This window comes from Oncorhynchus kisutch, linkage group LG29 (assembly GCF_002021735.2).
Source record: "Oncorhynchus kisutch isolate 150728-3 linkage group LG29, Okis_V2, whole genome shotgun sequence".
NCBI classification, from domain to species: Eukaryota; Metazoa; Chordata; class Actinopteri; order Salmoniformes; family Salmonidae; genus Oncorhynchus; species Oncorhynchus kisutch.
The window spans coordinates 6,808,590-6,830,634 of record NC_034202.2 but is presented as its reverse complement, the minus strand read 5'-3'; the positions used below and the strand labels follow the sequence as shown (position 1 = coordinate 6,830,634).

The 22,045-nt window shown below is 45.5% G+C and overlaps 1 protein-coding gene across 4 annotated transcripts in view; it reads right to left on the bottom strand.

The window, feature by feature from the left end:
* Nucleotides 1-22,045, bottom strand: part of wu:fi75a02 (uncharacterized) — a 56,524-nt gene that overhangs the window by 3,141 nt on the left and 31,338 nt on the right. For 2 of the 4 annotated variants that reach the window (XM_031809370.1, XM_020465876.2), the window contains exons 2-8: nt 7,158-7,552; nt 7,011-7,071; nt 6,400-6,729; nt 4,186-6,145; nt 1,059-1,266; nt 460-593; nt 176-247 (exon numbers count right to left, since the gene is read on the bottom strand). In XM_031809370.1, coding sequence (XP_031665230.1) covers nt 176-247; nt 460-593; nt 1,059-1,266; nt 4,186-6,145; nt 6,400-6,729; nt 7,011-7,071; nt 7,158-7,544 — 3,152 coding nt within the window. In that variant the 5' untranslated portion in view covers nt 7,545-7,552. Of the gene's footprint in view, nt 1-175; nt 248-459; nt 594-1,058; nt 1,267-2,027; nt 2,142-4,185; nt 6,146-6,399; nt 6,730-7,010; nt 7,072-7,157; nt 7,553-22,045 lie in introns of those variants that run through there. The other 2 variants (XM_020465877.2, XM_020465878.2) reach the window with 2 other exon arrangements.

Sequence of the window (22,045 nt, the reverse complement as noted above, 5' to 3'; positions counted from 1 at the left end):
TCATGAGCCAAGGTGGCTGCAAGAGCAGATCTCTGGGCAGCGATAAGAAGTATAGACTACAGTAGACATACCCATTTAAAAACAGCCTACTGACTGACAACAAAGTGTTTTAATAAACTGTGCGTTTTCATGTTCAACTTAAGGTACAGTTTGAATAGTAAAAATGATGACTGACCTGTTGGGAGTGGGTGATCTATAATTCTTGTTGGTGTAAATCTCCTCCAAGCTAAACTCCTTCTTCTTCAGTCTGATGGGATGTACACACAAATAAAACCATGTGAAACACAGTTGAGACACAGGAGGATAGTTGATCCAACTACTAGTTCGACACAACGGCCCTGTTCAGACGTGTCTTCTAGCTTGACTTAAGAATTTACTATTGGCAATCTGTGTGATCACACGAGCCCCTATAAAATCAACAATCCAATTGTTTTGTTAGTTACTGGTTTTTCCCCTCACCTCTTTGGTTTGGGCAGGCCCATGGGCGTGAGGTTATTGTCTGGTTTAGGAACAGTCTTCCGGATGCGGATCTGGGATACCCTCTTGGAGCGCTGGCCTGGCGGGGCCCCCACAGTCGCCTCATACAGACCTCCCTGCAGAGCCACAGAAAGAAAGAAAGTGAACAAGGTCAGAGAACCAGAAAATATTTTGTATTTTAATAATAGCAAAGAAGACACATGGGAGAGGTACAACTAGCTGGATTGTAAGAGTTTGTACGAAAACAAGGGAAGAGGTGCTTCTTTGAAAAATAATGATGCTCAAAGGGAATAAAAGATACGGTATCTCTCTCCGTGGAGAAAATGAGCATCCTCATTAGTCAACACCGAAATGGTGTTCCCGTTGTCACACAACATTCATCAGGCCCCTTAGGAACAGGGCTAGACTGCAGAGACTGAGATTTGGCTAAAATCTGCTGGTCCCAATACATTGTAAGGATAATACAGAGCATCAGAGATACACCTACATTGAGTAGAAGGCTTTGTATAGTACAACCAAACAAAGCCCAGGCTAAGAGTATAGTGTAGGACGTGTACAGTTCCTGTATATGGCAGGCTCACCTCTCTGGATGGGCTGCAGCCATGCCCATGCAGACCTGGGTATTTGACGTTGGCAGTAGCGATGGCAAGACTGGGTACAGGCTCAGGCTGGTTATCCAGACGCATGGTCTTGGGGCTGTGCCCATGGCTGGTTCTGGATTGGGAAAGGGCCCGCTCTGGGGTGAGTCTGACCCTACATCGCTGTGTGGGCGGAGAGGTGAGAGATGTGCTGCTCGGGCAGGACAGGAAGGAGAAAAAAAGTGTTAGAAAAAAGTATTTTTGATCAAATTCATAGGTTGTGCACCGTTACGATCATAGTCACGGGAAGTAGGTGTGCTGAAGCACCTGCTCAAAAATCAGAATTAACAAAAAATCTTCATTACAAAATAAATCCAAAAATTAAATAATGATATAGCCTGTAGTGTGGGTGAAGAAAAAAGAAAAGAATTCTGCCTGTCGCCACACCCCCACACCCAAAAATCTTCCCGCTGCTATGATTACAACATTGTGTTTATATTTGAGATGCCACTGACAAAAGCAGTAAAGGATGCAATGTACAGAGTCTACAAAACATTAAAAACACCTTAATATTGATCCCCTTTTCAACAGCCTCAATTCTCCCGGGCATGGACTATACAAGGTGCTGAAAGCGTTCCATAGAGATGCTGGCCCATGTTGACTCCAATGCAGTTGTGTCAAGTTGTCTGGATGTCCTTTGGGTGGTGGACAATTCTTGATACACACAGGGAACTGTTGAGCATGAAAAACTCAGCAGTGTTGCAGTTCTTGACACAAACCGGTGCACCTGGCATCTACTACCATACCCCGTTCAAAGACACAAATCTTTTGTCTTGCCCATTCACCCTCTGAATGGCACACATACACAATCCATGTCACAATTGTGTCAAGGCTTAAAAATCCCCTCGTCTACACTGATTGAAGTGGATTTAGCAGGTGACATCAATAAGGGATTATAGCTTTCACCTGGTCAGTCGATGTCATGGAAAGAGCAGGCAATTCCTAATGTTTTGTACACTCGGTGTGGTATATGGCCAATATACCACGGCTAACAGTGGAGGCTCCGAGGAGGAGGATCATCCTCCTCTGTGAAAAAATTGTGAGACATGAATATATTAGTTTTGTATTTTATATGTCCCCAAATAATTTATTAAAATACACTGTTTTCAATTATAATTTTTTGTTTTTAAATGTAACCTTTGTTTAACAAGACAAGTCAGTTAAGAACAAATTCTTATTTACAATGATGGCCTACCCGGCCAAACCCGGACGACGCTGGGCCAATTGTGTGCCACCCTATTGGACTCCCAATCACGGCCGGATGTGATACAGCCTGGATTCAAACCAGGGACTGTGGTGTCGCCTCTTGCATTGAGATGCAGTGCCTTAGACCGCTGCGCCACTCGGGAACCCGAGGATCTACAGTAACTTCAACATCACTGTGTGGGCTAGCACCATGGTGTCCATGGTCAGGGTAACATTATGTATTTATAGACCATTTGTGTGTTGGGAGAAAATGTGAACGTGATGAAATGTGGTTTATATTCCAAATTGGTCTGGCTAGGCTGCCTATACGTTTTGGATCCAGATTGGTCTGGCTAGGCTGCCTATACGTTTTGGATCCAGATTGGTCTGGCTAGGCTGCCTATACGTTTTGGATCCAGATTGGGCTGGCTAGGCTGCCTATACGTTTTGAATCCAAAATGATTACCTGGAATGAATCAATCAACATAGTGATGACAGTTGCATAGGCCTGCATGATGCAAACACACATAAAGCTCAGCCCTGTGAGTTCTATTGTCTATCAGTTGTTTTCTGTGTCTGGGTAGAGGAAATCCCCATCCTAATCTAGTCTAAATGTAATGTATATGAACAAATGTAAGGTAGTTGGACTAGGTTCATATTCCCCTCAGAGCCATGACATTTGTTCAGGAGGTTTTTTTAAACCATGTGCCCGGATTAGGAAAAACTGGTCCCATCATAGCCCATATAAAACCTGTTTACAACTGATTCATCACTGTCATACCTTATCAGGGTCCAGAGTTTTCCTACTTAGGTTAAAACATAAGGAAAAACTCCAGGTCCCAGGGGGTAAAAATTGTCCCACCGCTCTGGGACCTATGGTGCCACCAGTCTGCTTGCAGTGGTCAGTTATTGTCAGGTATGTGGACGATCAGGGCTTTATTCAGGAACATTTATTGGGATACTTTGATTTGTAAAGTGGGCGAGATGCGTAACCTGTGTTTGACTTTATGAATTTTGAGACGCCTGAGTTGAACTTCCGAGCAACTCGTTGTCCAAACCTACGACGGTGCAGCTGTAAAATAATGTATCTGCTATTTGTATTTACAGCCATGTCCCCTCCCGTTCCCTGATTAAGAGGTGATGACCACTCCACTCCCATTGTCAACTTTTCCTGACATTAACTGAAGCCACGTCTCATGTGCTCGCTCATCCACTGGCACATTGAATGTTTCCTCTCCAAGCACTGAGTACCTCTATCCATTTTCTCTCATTACTATATGTTGAGTCAATCACATAGACAAAACACATTACACATCAATGATGTTACCTTGCTTAGACTAACTCATTCTCAGCTCTTTTGTCTGTGTAGTGTCTTGTGTTATTTGTTTTTTGTCTTCTCAGTCAAATCCTGTCCTGCACTGGTCAAGCCTCTGAACACCTCAACTCATGCCTCATTCAAGCACTGCTCTCATTCCCCATAATATTGTACTATAAACTATATTAAATAATTAGTCTGCCGATTGACCCATTTTGCCTAAACCATGGGTCTCCCATCCTCTTCAATTATTCAAATCACCAGCCTGATGGCTAAGGTGCCTTATTGCGATTATAAAACTGGTTACCAATGTTATTAGAGCAGTAAAAATAAATGTTTTGTCATAGCCGTGGTATATCAGACTGTATACCATGGGTATCAGCCAATTAGCATTCAGGGATCGAACCACCCAGTTTATAATTCCTGCTAGAGGAAGTATCCTGACAACAAGGCAGAGCATAACTACAAATACAAACAAGAAATCAGATGAGTTTCTTCAAACGCTACCTCTAAATCCATCATTAGAGCATCAAGCCATTTTCACAAGTCAATATCACGTTATAGACTGACCTGTGGTCATTGCCCAGGCCAGACGGGCCAGTGTAGTCCTTGAGGGGCAGCAGGGGAAGATGCATGTACTTCTTCCGTGACTCCATGATCTGACACACCACAGTCTTCATCTCTGTGGCCGACAGTCTCATGAGGGTAGCAGGGCACTTGTGTCTGAACCAGTGGCGGAAGGAGGTTGGGGAGGAGGAGGCCAGCACAGTGCTCAGACACCCCTTGGAGCTCTTAGAGAAGCCCATCTGGCTGAAGAGGGACATGGGGAACTGACCAGTGGCGCGGAGTAGGCGGGAGACACCCCGCTGCAGGGTAGAGGTGTCTCCGTTCAGGAGTTTGCTGCAGCAGCGGGAGAAGGTCTGGGCTAGGGACGCCAGCTGCAGGGGGGAAAGCAGCAAGACTGGGCTGCCCAGAATCACCAGTGGCTGCCAGTGGTGCTGCGACGTCTCCTCCTGCAGCTCCAGGAGAGTCATGGCTAGAGCGCCACCAGTGCCGCTAATGCCTTTTAGCTGCCGCTTCTTACAAGAGGGCCGGTCCTTATCCCAGTGGCGCTTGAGCTTGGAGTTGAAGAAGTGCGGGAGGTTCCCCCGTCTGCTTTTACCACCATCCGGGGGTGAGGGGAGCTCCGGAGAGGGGCTGGCAGCTATGAGGTGGTTGGCTGTGCCCGACAGCTGAACAAGGAGGGCCTGGCACTCGTGGTGGGTGGATTGAACACCAACGATGAGAGATTTACAAGAGCCATTTCGGTGAGAGGGGAAGTTGGAGGCCACGGAGGTGTCCAGAGAGGGGCTGATAGAATGGAAGGGCAGGAGGGCTTGTTTGTCCTTCTGAGGGTCCATGTAGCCAGTCAATGGTGGAGACCGGGAATACGGCACAGAGACTGAACCTGATGGTCGGTCTGGAGATGTAAATTGGGCATGGCACAATGGAGAGTGTTGCTGATTAGTAGGTACGGTTAATCTAAGGGTCTGATTTTCTTGTCCACCGTATGACACCCTTATACTCTCCACAAACCTCTCGTGTTGTTGACTCCACTGCCTCTCATCGGCTGTCTCCCTGCCCACACCAGCCTGCGGTTGGTCCTGTACCTGGGCGGAGAAGCTACCCTTGATGGACATGGCGGCAGTGGAGACGAACTCGCCAACCGGGTGTGCCTTCGCTTCCCTCTTGTTCCGCCTCTTCCTCTCAGGCTTCCGGTCTTTCTCTGCCTCTTTGGAGGACTGCGTGTAGGCCGTGTGGTTAGTGCGAGGTGGGCTGGTGATCCTTCGCTGGAAATAAGTTGGAGTTATTCTACCTGTGTGCTCGGACCTAGACGAGCCTACAGTTTTAACGGAATGTACCAACAGAGAGCAAGGTCCTATAGGGCTCAACTGGACCACCTCAGAAAATGCAGCCATAGTCCCACTTGGAATTGGACACGTTGGGATCTCAGTGCTTTTGGATTGGCCTTGTGATTGAGTGGGGACGTGTCTATGAGGAGGGTGTGGATGTGTCTCCATACTCCCTCTCCTGTTCACTTGAGTGTCCCCAGATTGCGCCTTCCAAGAAGGAGATAGAAGGGTCACTTCCTGGCTGTCACTAGACTCTGTGTCCACCAGGGCAGAATTGACCAACCAGGTGGGAGCGTCCTGCTCCTTCTCGCCAGCGAGCTCCATGTCCAGATCCTCAGAATCCGACATGGGGGAGTAGTTTCCCTGTATGCACCACTCTGTGACCGCCTCTTTTCCGACAGAGGATAAGAAGTGCCCCAACTCTGTCCTTTTAATTTCCCCACCAAATCCCTCATTGTGTTCACAGCGCTGGGCCGGACTGTGGCTAGGTGAAAATGTTGTCGCCATCCTCCATTGACATCCAGTGAGGCTCCCCTTGTCTGTTCCAGAGCAGCCCATATTGCATGAAGGGTTTGGACCATGTGGTAACAGCTTGGTGAAGTCCAACTTTTCTTCTTTCAGTGCTCTTGGATCCGTTCCTGTACCAACACAAGAAACCAAAACATTACTCACCAACAAAATAATATTCAATCAAGTACTTAAACACAGCAGCATCTAGCACACAGACAACAACCTAGCCTTTCATACCCTATGTGTGTCAGTATGACTTAACGAACGAACGATATAATCCACACATCTTAAAAACACTTAAAAATGATTTTATAACAGGGGAGCAGGCATACACTTTTTAGTGTGGTGCCTTCTAATCTTTAGCGCGTCAACCTCAACTCACCCAGACCATGGAGAGGTGACAAGTCCTGTTTGGTGGTGGCGGTCATCCTTCTCGCCAGCTGGCCCACCTGGGTGTTGAGCAGGGCCAGGCTGTTGCCGTGTTTGGTTCCCTGCTCGTAGAGCTCCTCCATCCTCCTCTCCACCACCTGTAGCCGCTGGCACAGGGTGCCCAGGGCACCCGTCAGCAGCCGCTTCATCTCTGCCTGGTGGGGTGCCAGGCAGCGCTCCAGGATGCCCAGCTGCTCACCTGTGGGGCCGGCCGGGGGAGCAGGGCCAGGGGGGCAGCCTTGAAGCGGAGGCGAGGCCCTGGCTGAGGCTCTGGAGGTAGGCTCTGTGTACAGAACACACAGTCACAGATAGGTGAGAGGCTGCGTGGGGACTGGGGAGGTAGGCTGTTTGGTTTGGGTAGCTGAAGGATTTAGTTGCACCGTTTGAGATTTCGCATGGTGGCTAATGACCAAATGGGAACTGCATCTCCAAAACCTTTGCAGTGCTCATATGAAATTCACTGATTCACTGATTCGCCTCCTTGACTCAATTCAATGTCTGTACTATGTAGTGTCATTACTGCTGTTTCTATGCAACAGCCTGAGATCAACAATGGTACATTACCTAGTTGTTTTGGATTAACCAAGACATTGCCATTGTTGCCAGGTCTTTGAAAGCCTTGAACCTGAAAATGACAACACACAAGTTTACACAACACACACATGGGACACACATGTAGAAACATAAGCATACACTAAGAACAAGACACACATTCCAAACCTGGTCTGACACTGGTCTCTCTGCTCTTCTGAAGTCGGCAGAGCCAGCAGTCCCATAGACATGACCTCTTAGACTGGAGACTGAGCCCAAAGCGTTCTGCCTGTGCTCCACCGGGATCTGTTGCTCTCTCCCACCAGAGCTCATCCCAAGATTACCATCTCTAGTTTTGCTCTCTGCTGGTCTGAGAGACATGGTCATCAGAGGTCCTACACAAGCCGCAGCAGTCTTCTGGTCCTTGCTAGTCTCTCTGCACCCTGTGGCCAGTTGTTCATGGTACAACTGGGAAAGAGGGGGGCATGGATCCACCAGACCCACCGATATGGTGCCGGGTATCTGCTGACCACCTCTTGGAACAGCCGGAACAGATGACATCATCATCACATGGGCTGAGGGACCAGAAAGGGAACAAGAGTGGTACCTGGGTCAAATTCTAGTTCAGACAATTGTATGGCCAACACAGCATGGCTGATTAACCAAGATATGCCCCGTGATTGAATCTAAGACATTATGATAGCTGGATAGTCAACTTCATGTAATCCAAAATGTCATAAATCTAAATTTTTAAATGTCTAAAATAAGATCAGATTTAAATCTTATTCTTGCAGGGAACGTAGTGGCCAATACCAAATACATTCAGTATTATTGCCCAAAGCCAGGTTTATAATTTTAAAAGGATAATTGATCATTAGAAAACCCTTTTGCAATTATGTTAGCACAGCTGAAAACTGTTGTGCTAATTAAAGTAGCAATAAAACTGGCCTTCTTTAGACTAGTTTAGTATCTGGAGTATCAGCATGTGGGTTCGATTACAGGCTTAAAAATGGCCCGAACAAATAACTTTCTTCTGAAACTCAGTCTATTCTTGTTCTGAGAAATAAAGGATATTCCATGCGAGAAATTGCCAAGAAACTGAAGAACTTGTACAATGCTGTGTACTAATCCCTTCACAGAACAGCGCAAACTGGCTCTAACCAGAATAGAAAGAGTGGGAGGCCCCGGTGCACAACTGAGCAAGAGGACAAGTACATTAGAGTGTCTAGTTTAAGAAAAAGACGCCTCACAAGTCCTCAACTGGCAGCTTCATTAGAACCCGCAAAATACCCGTCTCAACGCCAACAGTGAAGAGGCGACTCAGGGATGCTGGCCTTCTAGGCAGAGTTCCTCTGTCCAGCGTCTGTGTTCTTTTGCCCATCTTAATCTTTTCTTTTTATTGGCCAGTTTATTTGCAACTCTGCCAATTGAGGACTCTTTCCATTCTGGTTAGTGCCAGTTTGCTCTGTGTGTGGACACCTGTCTGGAGACACCTGAAAATAGCTGTGCAGAAACGCTCCCCATCCAGGCGTGGCATGCTTGTAGTGTCATACCCAAGAAGACTGAATACCTCCCTAATGTGATATAAACTGTTTTTGCTTTGTTATTATGGGGTATTGTGTGTAGATTTATGAGTAACATTTTTGATTTAATCAATTTTAGAATAAGGCTGTAACGTAACAAAATGTTGAAAAAGTAAAGTGGTCTGAATACTTTTCTGATGCTTTAAGCACTGCCATTCAAAATTAAGACACAAATTACTAGAAGGGAGCCAGAGATTAATATAACCTAACCAGAAGAATACCATTTTTTTTTGCAGACCGACACCCCCTCCTCCCGCTGCTGCTGGCCTCGTGAAGTTGTCGGTAATAGGATGGATACAGGCAACATCAGAGGCCGGCAACCTTTTCCATTTGGAGTGCCAAGTTATTGTACCATTTCTACTGTCAGTTTTCATAATGTCTTCATATCTCAAAATCAATGTCGTGGTTAACCAAATTTTATCTGAATGAAAATGATACAAATCTAAAAAGGTAACTTCTATTACCATTGCCAATATGCACAAATAACCTACATAAAGCCCCAAAATAAAAACATTACAACCCAGAAAATATCCTGATCAAAAATAAATATCCTATAAAATCACATGGGTTATGCATGGCCTGTCTGCAAGGAACTATCAACTTGGTCTGGCCTGAAGCTCATGCTAGCAAACTTGCAACATTGTATACAATATTCTGGGCCCTCAAGAGTTTCCTGTGCCAGTGAGCTCCAGACAGACAGACACAGCTGTAAGCTATTTGTGCAAGAGATAAGAAGTAATCAGGTATGGCCTATTTTATGACGTTTCCACTGGGTCAGAGCATTACATTTACCCCCCCCCCCCCTTTCATCCTGAGTGGTTATTGAAAGGGAGAGAGCTGGACATTTTTCAAATTGGCTTGTTGATGAACTATTGTTGTTTTCAATGGATGTAAAAACATACTTTATTTACTTGCCGTTTTAGGCAAAGAAAAAATGTGCTTTAAAAAGCTCCACAGTGATGTTGAGTTAAGACAATCAGAAATAGTATCAGATCCCCAAATAGGCCCATTTTATAGGCCTACATTTCCACGCTGCCAGGAAGCCTAGGCATACTTTTTTGCGTAATCAGGCGCGTGTCCATACTCAAGATCGACACGATCGCTCCAAACAAAAGACAATTAATAAATTGACAACTTGTAAATGGAATGATGGATGGAATAAATGGAATTTTTTCTCACAAGTGTAGCCTAGGTTGTGCGATCTGAAAACATGCCCACTTCTACAACGGTAAGACAAATAATATATTGAATGCGTTAACAGAAGTTACCGTAACCAAACAAACATTGTAGATTAGAAATGATGGTAATTAAATGGTAAATGTACTACTGATGTGCCATCCCCGCAGCCTCTGCAATGGATTTGTCCACTCAGTCAGGCAGGCATGAATCAGACAAGTATCTTGTGTGCCAAAATTAATTTGTATATATTTGCCACTGCGCGACAAAAAAAATAATCTTGGTTGACCAACAGCCTATCGACCAAACAATCGACTAAATGGGGTCAGCCCTACATTAAGGGCAGTTATTTTAACAGTAATGTTCTGTCTTAGGGTATTGCATAGAAGAAGTGTGCAAGATTAGTACTCGGTAGGGATGCACGATATAGAAAATCAGAATCGGACGATATTAGCTAAAAATGCCAAAATCGGCCTGATGTCTAGTTTAACGTCGATGTTCAAAACCGATGTCAAAGTTGATGTGCGTACCTATATAACGTAGGTAGATGACGTAATGACACCACGAAAAATATAGCGCTACACGCGCAACACAGCATTCCTAACCTAGCCCACAACGTGGCTTGAGCAGTCAAGTCGAGCAGCGATTTGAAAGAGTAAGAACATTTCAGCGAGACAACGAAGGCCAAAACCATTAATTCCAAGATAACGGAATTCATTCAACTGTTCTGTCGTGGATCATGTTGGCTTTCGCCGACTGGTCGAACACCAGAACACACCGGTGCTATTTTTCAGATGTTGCCCTACCGGAGTTACACAGCATTGTTGAAACTCAAATCCATGAGCTAACGTTACTTGCTATGGGCGTCACTGCTATTAGCTTCACGACTAACATTCGGACCAGCAATGTCAGCCCCATGAGCATTAGGAGTCTGATAGCACAGTGGGTCTACGAGAATTCCCGTCTGAGGAAAGATTTATTGCATGCTCAAGAATCTGCTAGTTCTCATACTGCTGTGGCCATTTCAATTGCATTTGAGAACATTTTTGAAACATGAGCACTACTTTTATTAAATTTGTTCATTTCACCAGGTAGGCCAGTTGAGAACAAGTTCTCATTTACAACTGCAACCTGGCCAAGATAAAGCAAAGCAGTACGGCACAAACAGAGTTACACATGGGATAAACAAACGTACAGTCAATTACACAACATAAAAGGTTATACAGTGTGTGCAAATGTAGTAAGATTAGGGAGGTAACGCAAGAAATAGGCTATAGTGGCGAAATAATTACAATTTAGCAATTAAAACACTGGAGTAATAGATGTGCAGAAGATGAGTGTGCAAGTAGAGATGCTGGGGTGCAAAAGAGCAAAAAAGATCATTTTTGCAATTCAGTCATTGGCAGCAGAGAACTGGAAGGAAAGGCAGCCAAAGGAAGAGTTGGCTTTGGGGATGACAAGTGAAATATACCTGCTGGAACGCGTGCTATGGGTGGGTGTTGCTATGGCAACCAATGAGCTGAGATAAGGTGGGGCTTTACCTAGCAAAGACTCTTAGATGACCTGGAGCCAGTGGGTTTGACGACGAATATGAAGCGAGGGCCAGCCAATGAGAGCATACAGGTCGCAGTGGTGGGTAGTGTATGGGGGCGTTGGTGACAAAACAGATAGACTACATCCAATTTGCTGAGTAGTGTTGGAAGCTATTTTGCTGAGTAGTGTTGGAAGCTATTTTGCTGAGTAGAGTGTTGGAAGCTATTTTGCTGAGTAGAGTGTTGGAAGCTATATTGCCGAAGTCAAGGAACGGTAGGATAGTCAGTTTTACCAGGGTATGTTTGGCAGCATGAGTGAAGGATGCTTTGTTACGAAAAAGGAAGCCGATTCTAGATTTAATTTTGGATTGGAGATGCTTAATGCGAGTCTAACCAGACACCTAGATATTTGTAGTTGTCCACATATTCTAAGTCAGAACCGTCCAGAGTAGTGATGCTAGACGGGCGGGCAGCGATCGGTTGAAGAGCATGCATTTAGTTTTACTTGCATTTAAGAGCAGTTGGAGGCCAAGGAAGGAGTGTTGTAATGGCGTTGAAGCTTGTCTGGAGGTTTGTTAACACAGTGTCCAAAGAATGACCAGAAGTATACAGAATGGTGTCATCTGCGTAGAGGTGGATCAGAGAATCACCAGCAGCACGAGACAACATTGCTATATACAGAGAAAAGAGTCGGCCCGAGAATTGAACACTGTGGCACCCCCATAGAGGCTGCCAAAGGTCCGTACAACAGGCCCTCCAATTTGACACACCGAACTCCATCTGAGAAGTAGTTGGTGAACCAGGCGAGGCAGTCATTTGAGAAACCAAGGCTGTTGAGTCTGCCGATAAGAAGGCGGTGATCGACAGAGTCGAAAGCCTTGGCCAGGTCGATGAAGATGGCTGCACAGTATTGTCTTTTATCGATGACAGTTATAATATCATTTAGGACCTTGAGCATGGCTGAGGTGCACCCATGAGCAGCTCGGGAACCAGATTGCATAGTGGAGAAGGTACGGTGGGATTCAAAATGGTCGGTGATCCGTTTGTTAACTTGGCTTTCTAAGACTTTAGAAAGGCAGGGCAGGATGGATATTGGTCTGTAACAGTTTGGGTCTAGAGTGTCTCCTCCTTTGAAGAGGGGGATGACCGCGGCAGCTTTCCAGTCTTTAGGGATCTCAGACAATACAAAAAAAAATTGCGGCAGATAATTTAAGAAAGAGAGGGTCCAGATTGTCTAGCCCAGCTGATGTGTAGGGGTCCAGATTTTGCAGCTCTTTCAGAACATCAGTGATCTGGATTTGGGTGAAGGAGAAATGGGGAGGCTTAGGCAAGTTGCTGTGGGGGGTGCAGAGCTGTTGACCGGAGGGTATGGGTAGCCAGGTAAAAAGCATGGCCAGCCGTAGAATGTTAATTAAAATTCTCAATTATCGTGGATTTATCGGTGGTGACAATGTTTCCTAACCTCAGCGCAGTGGGCAGCTGGGAGGAGGTGCTCTTATTCTCCATGGACTTTAGTGTCCCAGACCTTTTGAGTTTGTGCTACAGGATGCAAATTTGTGTTTTAAAAAGCTAGCCCCTGCTTTCCTAACTGCCTGTGTATATTGGTTCCTAACTTCCCTGAAAAGTTGCATATTGCCGTGGCTATTCGATGCTAACTCCTAGCTCCATTTGAACAACTGACTCGAGCAATAAGTGTAAATGCGTCTGCAGCAGACGTAATACCGTCATGGCATTGAAACAAAAATGCCAACACAGACCGTCGGGTTAACTTGGAATAGTACACGACTAGAGGCTGTGAACAAGCGATTCGGTGGCACTCTGAGCCACTGTGTCGCCACCATGCTCGATACTAAGTACAAGGGCCACTACTTCGATGCAGACAAGAAACAGGGTTCACGTGAAATGTTAGACACGGCTGGACAACATGGAAATAGACACAGTGACAGTGCGCAACGAGGAAGAGGCGCGACGGACAGACCGACTTAACTCATACATGTCAAACTTCACTGCTTAACATGTATGATGAAATCCTGGTTGAGACTGAACTAATGAACAAAACAGCACAGCAAGTGAAATAAATAGGTTTTGATGATCTTTTACTGGTAATGGGGACATATGTAAATGCAAAAAAGTTTAACTTTTTCAGTGTGTGTGTGTCAACTATGTAACTGTACTAGAACGCTTAAAAGGCTGCTAAAATATTAAATATATTGGTATCGACTTTTTTCGTCAAGGAAAATATCGGATATCGGTATCGGCCACAAATGTCCTATCGGTGCATCCCTAGTACTCGGCCAATGACTGTACCTATTTTAGCAGCACGTGTCCCATATTCGAGGGTATCCGTACTCAGTAAATTAGAAGGTTCTGGGAGAAAGCTTGACTTTTCAGACACCGAGCGATGCCTAAGAAAGTACTAAATCCAATTGTTTGACGCTACCCTCACCTCCTCCAATCTAATTCAAAGATGGGAGTCCCCGACTGTGCACTCGTGTGGCAATGTCTGCTTTAGACCAGTACTTCCCAACCCCCTCCTCTGGGAACATTAGGCGTTTCACATGCTTGTTGTAGCCCCGAATTGGCACGTTTCAATTAGTCAAGGTCTTGGTGATAGTTGACTAATTGAATCAGGTGTGCCAGTTTAGGGCTACAACGTGTACACTGAGTGTACAAACATTAGCTTCATAATATTGAGTTGCATTGCCTTTTGCCCTCAGAACAGCCACAAATTTGTCAGGGCATGGACTCTACAAGGTGTCGAAAGCGATCCACAGGGATGCTGGCCCATGTTAACTCCAATGCTTCCCACTAGAGTTTGGCCGATTTCAAGTTTTCATAACAATCGGTAATCGCCATTTTTGGACGCCGATTATGGCTGATTACATTGCATGGCAGGCTGACCACCTGTTACGCGAGTGGGAGCCAAGGTAAGTTGCTAGCTATTAAACTTATCTTATAAAAAAAACAATCAATCATAATCACTAGTTAACTACATACACATGGTTGATGATATTACTAGGTTAACTAGCTTGTCCTGTGTTGCACATAATCAATGCGGTGCCTGTTAATTTATCATCGAATCACAGACTACTTCACCAAACGGGTGATTATTTAATTGCATGAATGTACCTAGCCATAAACAAATGCCTTTCTTAAAGTCAATACACAGAAGTATATTTTTTGAAACCTGATTATTTAGTTAAAGAAATTAATGTTAGCAGGCAATATTAATATCTGGCACGCAGAGTCAGGGTAAATGCAACAGTTTGGGCCGCCTGGCTCGTTGCAAACTAATTTGCCAGAATTTTACATAATTATGGCATACCATTGGTTGTGGAATGTAACAGCAATATTTAGACTTAGGGTTGCCACCCGTTTGATAAAATACGGAAGGGTTCCGTATGTCACTGAAAGAATACATGTTTTGTTTTTCGAAATTATAGTTTCCGGATTTGACCATATTAATGACCTAAGGCCCAGTCCTAGACAGGTTAACTAAATATGCAGGTTTACAAATATATACTTGTGTATTGATTTTAAAGAAAGGCATTGATGTTTATGGTTAGGTACACATTGGTGCAACGAGTGCTTTTTTCGTGAATGCGCTTGTTAAATCATTGGCGAAGTAGGCTATGATTTGATGAGAAGTTAACAGACACCGCATTGATTATATGCAACACAGGACAAGCTAGATAAACTAGTAATATCATCTACCATGTGTAGTTAACTAGTGATTATGTTAAGATTATTATTTTTTTTTTTTACAATCAGTTGCAAGCTAGCATTAAACTTCTCTTACTGTACTCCCGTAACAGGTAGTGAGCCTGCCACGCAGTCTCCTGGTGGAGTGCAATGTAATCGGCCACAATCAGTGTCCAAAAATGTTGATTACTGATTGTTATGAAAACTTGAAAATCGGCCGACCTCGATACCAAAGTGCATATTAGAACATCCAATAGTCAAAGCTCTATGAAATACAAATGGTATAGCGAGTAGAGGTCGACCGCTTCTGAAATTTTTGACGACGATACCGATTATTGGAGGACCACAAAAAAGCCGCTAAAATAAATAAAATAAAAATATATATAAAAATATATATATTTTTAAATCGGTCAATTTTACATTTAGTTGTAATAATGACAATTACAACAATACTGAATGAACTTATTTTAACTTAATATAATACTTCAATAAAATCCATTTAACCTCAAATAAATAATGAAACATGTTCAATTTGGTTTAAATAATGCAAAAACAAAGTGTTGGAGAAGAAAGTAAAAGTGCAATATGTGCCATGTAAGAAAGCTAAAGTTCCTTGCTCAGAACATGGGAACATATGAAAGCTGGTGGTTCCTTTTAACACGAGTCTTCAATATTCCCAGGCAAGAAGTTTTAGATTGTAGTTATTATAGGACTCTCTCTCTCTCTCTATACCATTTGTATTTCATTAACCTTTGACTATTGGATGTTCTTATAGGCACTTTAGTATTGCCAGTGTAACAGTATAGCTTCCGTCCCTCTCCTCGCTCCTACCTGGGTTTGAACCAGGAATACAACGACAACAGCCACCATCGAAGCAGCGTTACCCATCGCTCCACAAAAGCAGAGCAAGGGGAACAACCACTCCAAGTCTCAGAGTGAGTGATGTTTGAAAACGCTATTAGTGCGCACCCCGCTAACTAGCTAGCCATTTCACATCGGTTACACCAGCCTAATCCCGGGAGTTGATAGGCTTGAAGTCATAAACAGCTGCTGGCAAACGCACGAAAGTGCTGTTTGAATGAATGCTTACGAGCCTGCTGGTGCCTACCATCGCTCAGTCAGACTGCTCTATCAAATCATAGACTTAGTTATAACATGACAACACACAGAAATAAGAGCCTTAGGTCATTAATATGGTCGAATCCAGAAACTATCATCTCGAAAATGAGTTTATTCTTTCTGTGAAATACGGAACCATTCCGTATTTTATCTAACGGATGGCATCCATAAGTCTAAATATTCATGTTACATTGCACAACCTTCAATGTTATGTCATAATTATGTAAAATTCTGGCATATTAGGCAGCCCAAACTGTTGCATATACACTGACTCTGCGTGCAATGAACGCAAGAGAAGTGACACAATTTCAACTGGTTAATATTGCCTGCTAACCTGGATTTCTTTTAGCTAAACATGCAGGTTTAAAAATATATACTTCTGTGTATTGATTTTAAGAAAGGCATTGATGTTTATGGTTAGGTACACATTGGAGCAACGATACGCACCGCATTGATTATATGCAACGCAGGACACGCTAGATAAACTAGATGTCTGGATGTGATGTGGACATAACAGTTGAAGTCAGAAGATCACATACACCTTAGCCAAATACATTTAAACTCACAATTCCTGGCATTAATCCAAGTAAATATTCCCTGTCTTAGGTCAGTTAGGATCACCACTTTATTTTAAGAAATGTGAAATGTCAGAATATTAGGAGAGAATTATTTATTTCAGCTTTTATTTCTTTCATCACATTCCCAGTGGGTCAGAAGGTTACATACACTAATTTAGTAATTGGTAGCATTGCCTTTAAATTGTTCAACTTGGGTCAAACGTGTGTAGCATTCCACAAGCTTCCCACAATAAGTTGGGTGAATTCTGGTCCATTCCTCCTGACAGAGCTGGTGTAACGGAGTCAGGTTTGTAGGCCTCCTCGCTCGCACACACTTTTTCAGTTCTGCCCACAAATTTTCTTCAGGATTGAGCTCAGGGCTTTGTGATGGCCACTCCAATACCTTGACTGTTGTCCTTAAGCCATTTTGCCACAACTTTGGAAGTATGCTTAGGGTCATTGTCCATTTGAAAGACCCATGTGACCAAGCTTAAACTTCCTGACTGATTTCTTGAGATGTTGCTTAAAACTATCCACAATTTTCCAGCTCATGATGCCATCTATTTTGTGAAGTGCACCAGTCCCTCCTGAAGTAAAGCACACCCACAACATGATGCTGCCACCCACGTGCTTCATGGTTGGGATGGTGTTCTTCGGTTTGCAAGCCTCCCCCTTTTTCCTCCAAACATAACGATGGTCGTTATGGCCAAACAGTTCTATTTTTGTTTCCTCAGACCAGAGGACATTTCTCCAAAAAGTACCATCTTTGTCCCCATGTGCAGGTGCAAACTGTAGTCTGGCTTTTTGATGGTTGGTTTTGGAGCAGTGGCTTCTTCCCTGCTGAGGGGCCTTTCAGGTTATGTCGATATAGGACTCGTTTTATGGTGGAAAAAGATACTTTCCTACCGGTTTCCTCCAGCATCTTCACAAGGTCCTTTGCTGTTGTTCTGGAACTGGTTTGCACTTTTCGCACCAAATTACATTCATCTCTCAGAGACAGAAAGCGTCTCCTTCCAGAGTGGTGTGACGGCTGTGTGGTCCCATGGTGTTTATACTTGCGTACTATTGTTTGTACAGGTGAATGTGGTACCTTTTGGTGTTTGGAAATTGCTCCCAAGGATGAACCAGACTTGTGGAGATCTACAATTTTTCCCCCTGAGATATTGGCTGATTTCTTTTGATTTTCCCATGATGTCAAGCAAAGAGGCACTGAGTTTGAAGGTAGGCCTTGAAAAACATCCACAGGTACACCCCCAAGTCACTCAAATGATGTTAATTAGCCTATCAGAAAATTGCCAAATCTATAGTTTATTAACAAGAAATTTGCGGAGTGGTTGAAAAACAAGTGAATGACTCCAACATAAGTGTATGTAAACTTCCAACTTCAACTGTACATTTAAATGGTATTAATATTAATTCCCATATATTCCCAGGGAAAGTTTCCACCTCTGAATATTCCCCAAAATGTGCAACCCTAGTCGAAAGAACAGACAACTCTCGGGTGGCCAAGATGATTATATATTTGTTTAAGTCGGGGACAGCCTTAACCGCTACACACAGCCTACACCATTGTCACCATATTAGCTAACGTCATAGTAAACATAGCTGCTAGAACTAACACGTTAATAAACCCAAACCCGCTGCAATCACAGAGTACAACGTACAGCAAGCTGTTACACCACCAGGCCCCGATGGAAATAAATTGATCAAACTGAAAGCTTACAGAGATTTGGAAGAGTTCCCGTGTTGGACAACCTAAGCCAGCTAGCTAACATAAATAGCATTCCTCTCTGTTTGACCCAGGTGTTTGAGTAGGCTAAATAAGCTAGCTGCATTGGATGAACAAAAATACAATTAAATATAGCTCTCTCTCTCCCCTGAGTGAACTACTCTCCCCTGAGTGAACTACTCACCACTCTCCCCTGAGTGAACTACTCACCACTCTCCCCTGAGTGAACTACTCACCACTCTCTCTCTCCCCTGAGTGAACTACTCACCCCTGAGTGAACTACTCACCACTCTCTCTCTCTCCCCTGAGTGAACTACTCACCACTCTCTCTCCCCTGAGTGAACTACTCACCACTCTCTCTCTCTCTCTCCCCTGAGTGAACTACTCACCACTCTCTCTCCCCTGAGTGAACTACTCACCACTCTCTCTCTCTCCCCTGAGTGAACTACTCACCACTCTCTCTCTCTCTCCCCTGAGTGAACTACTCACCACTCTCTCTCTCTCTCTCCTGAGTGAACTACTCACCACTCTCCCCTGAGTGAACTACTCTCCCCTGAGTGAACTACTCACCACTCTCTCTCTCTCTCCCCTGAGTGAACTACTCACCACTCTCCCCTGAGTGAACTACTCACCACTCTCCCCTGAGTGAACTACTCACCACTCTCTCTCCCCTGAGTGAACTACTCACCACTCTCTCTCCCCTGAGTGAACTACTCACCTCTCTCTCTCTCTCTCCCCTGAGTGAACTACTCACCACTCTCCCCTGAGTGAACTACTCACCACTCTCCCCTGAGTGAACTACTCACCACTCTCTCTCTCCCCTGAGTGAACTACTCACCCCTGAGTGAACTACTCTCCCCTGAGTGAACTACTCACCACTCTCCCCTGAGTGAACTACTCACCACTCTCTCTCCCCTGAGTGAACTACTCACCACTCTCTCTCCCCTGAGTGAACTACTCACCACTCTCTCTCCCCTGAGTGAACTACTCACCACTCTCCCCTGAGTGAACTACTCACCACTCTCTCTCCCCTGAGTGAACTACTCACCACTCTCTCTCCCCTGAGTGAACTACTCACCACTCTCTCTCCCCTGAGTGAACTACTCACCCCTGAGTGAACTACTCACCACTCTCTCTCCCCTGAGTGAACTACTCACCACTCTCCCTCCCCTGAGTGAACTACTCACCTCTCTCTCTCCCCTGAGTGAACTACTCACCACTCTCTCTCCCCTGAGTGAACTACTCACCTCTCTCTCTCCCCTGAGTGAACTACTCACCACTCTCTCTCCCCTGAGTGAACTACTCACCTCTCTCTCTCCCCTGAGTGAACTACTCACCACTCTCTCTCCCCTGAGTGAACTACTCACCACTCTCCCTCCCCTGAGTGAACTACTCACCACTCTCTCTCTCTCCCCTGAGTGAACTACTCACCACTCTCCCCTGAGTGAACTACTCACCACTCTCCCCTGAGTGAACTACTCACCACTCTCCCTCTCCCCTGAGTGAACTACTCACCACTCTCCCCTGAGTGAACTACTCACCACTCTCCCCTGAGTGAACTACTCACCACTCTCTCTCTCCCCTGAGTGAACTACTCACCACTCTCCCCCCCCTGAGTGAACTACTCACCACTCTCTCTCCCCTGAGTGAACTACTCACCACTCTCTCTCTCCCCTGAGTGAACTACTCACCACTCTCTCTCTCCCCTGAGTGAACTACTCACCACTCTCCCCTGAGTGAACTACTCACCACTCTCTCTCTCCCCTGAGTGAACTACTCACCACTCTCTCTCCCCTGAGTGAACTACTCACCACTCTCTCTCCCCTGAGTGAACTACTCACCACTCTCTCTCCCCTGAGTGAACTACTCACCACTCTCTCTCCCCTGAGTGAACTACTCACCACTCTCTCTCCCCTGAGTGAACTACTCACCACTCTCTCTCCCCTGAGTGAACTACTCACCACTCTCTCTCCCCTGAGTGAACTACTCACCACTCTCTCTCCCCTGAGTGAACTACTCACCACTCTCTCTCCCCTGAGTGAACTACTCACCACTCTCTCTCTCCCCTGAGTGAACTACTCACCACTCTCCCCTGAGTGAACTACTCACCACTCTCCCCTGAGTGAACTACTCACCACTCTCTCTCTCCCCTGAGTGAACTACTCACCCCTCTCCCCTGAGTGAACTACTCACCACTCTCTCTCTCTCCTGAGTGAACTACTCACCACTCTCCCCTGAGTGAACTACTCACCACTCTCTCTCTCTCCTGAGTGAACTACTCACCACTCTCTCTCCCCTGAGTGAACTACTCACCACTCTCTCTCCCCTGAGTGAACTACTCACCACTCTCTCTCCCCTGAGTGAACTACTCACCACTCTCTCTCCCCTGAGTGAACTACTCACCACTCTCTCTCCCCTGAGTGAACTACTCACCACTCTCCCCTGAGTGAACTACTCACCACTCTCCCCTGAGTGAACTACTCACCACTCTCTCTCTCCCCTGAGTGAACTACTCACCACTCTCCCCTGAGTGAACTACTCACCCCTCTCCCCTGAGTGAACTACTCACCACTCTCTCTCTCTCCTGAGTGAACTACTCACCACTCTCCCCTGAGTGAACTACTCACCACTCTCTCTCTCTCCTGAGTGAACTACTCACCACTCTCCCCTGAGTGAACTACTCACCACTCTCTCTCTCCCCTGAGTGAACTACTCACCACTCTCTCTCCCCTGAGTGAACTACTCACCACTCTCTCCTGAGTGAACTACTCACCACTCTCTCTCTCTCCTGAGTGAACTACTCACCACTCTCTCTCCCCTGAGTGAACTACTCACCTCTCTCCCCTGAGTGAACTACTCACCACTCTCCCCTGAGTGAACTACTCACCACTCTCTCTCTCCCCTGAGTGAACTACTCACCACTCTCTCTCTCCCCTGAGTGAACTACTCACCACTCTCTCTCTCCCCTGAGTGAACTACTCACCACTCTCTCTCTCCCCTGAGTGAACTACTCACCACTCTCTCTCTCCCCTGAGTGAACTACTCACCACTCTCTCTCCCCCCTGAGTGAACTACTCACCACTCTCTCTCCCCTGAGTGAACTACTCACCACTCTCTCTCTCTCCCCTGAGTGAACTACTCACCACTCTCTCTCCCCTGAGTGAACTACTCACCACTCTCTCTCTCTCTCTCCCCTGAGTGAACTACTCACCACTCTCTCTCCCCTGAGTGAACTACTCACCACTCTCTCTCTCTCTCCCCTGAGTGAACTACTCACCACTCTCTCTCTCTCTCCCCTGAGTGAACTACTCACCACTCTCTCTCTCTCTCTCCTGAGTGAACTACTCACCACTCTCCCCTGAGTGAACTACTCTCCCCTGAGTGAACTACTCACCACTCTCTCTCTCTCTCTCCCCTGAGTGAACTACTCACCACTCTCCCCTGAGTGAACTACTCACCACTCTCCCCTGAGTGAACTACTCACCACTCTCTCTCCCCTGAGTGAACTACTCACCACTCTCTCTCCCCTGAGTGAACTACTCACCTCTCTCTCTCTCTCTCCCCTGAGTGAACTACTCACCACTCTCCCCTGAGTGAACTACTCACCACTCTCCCCTGAGTGAACTACTCACCACTCTCCCCTGAGTGAACTACTCACCACTCTCCCCTG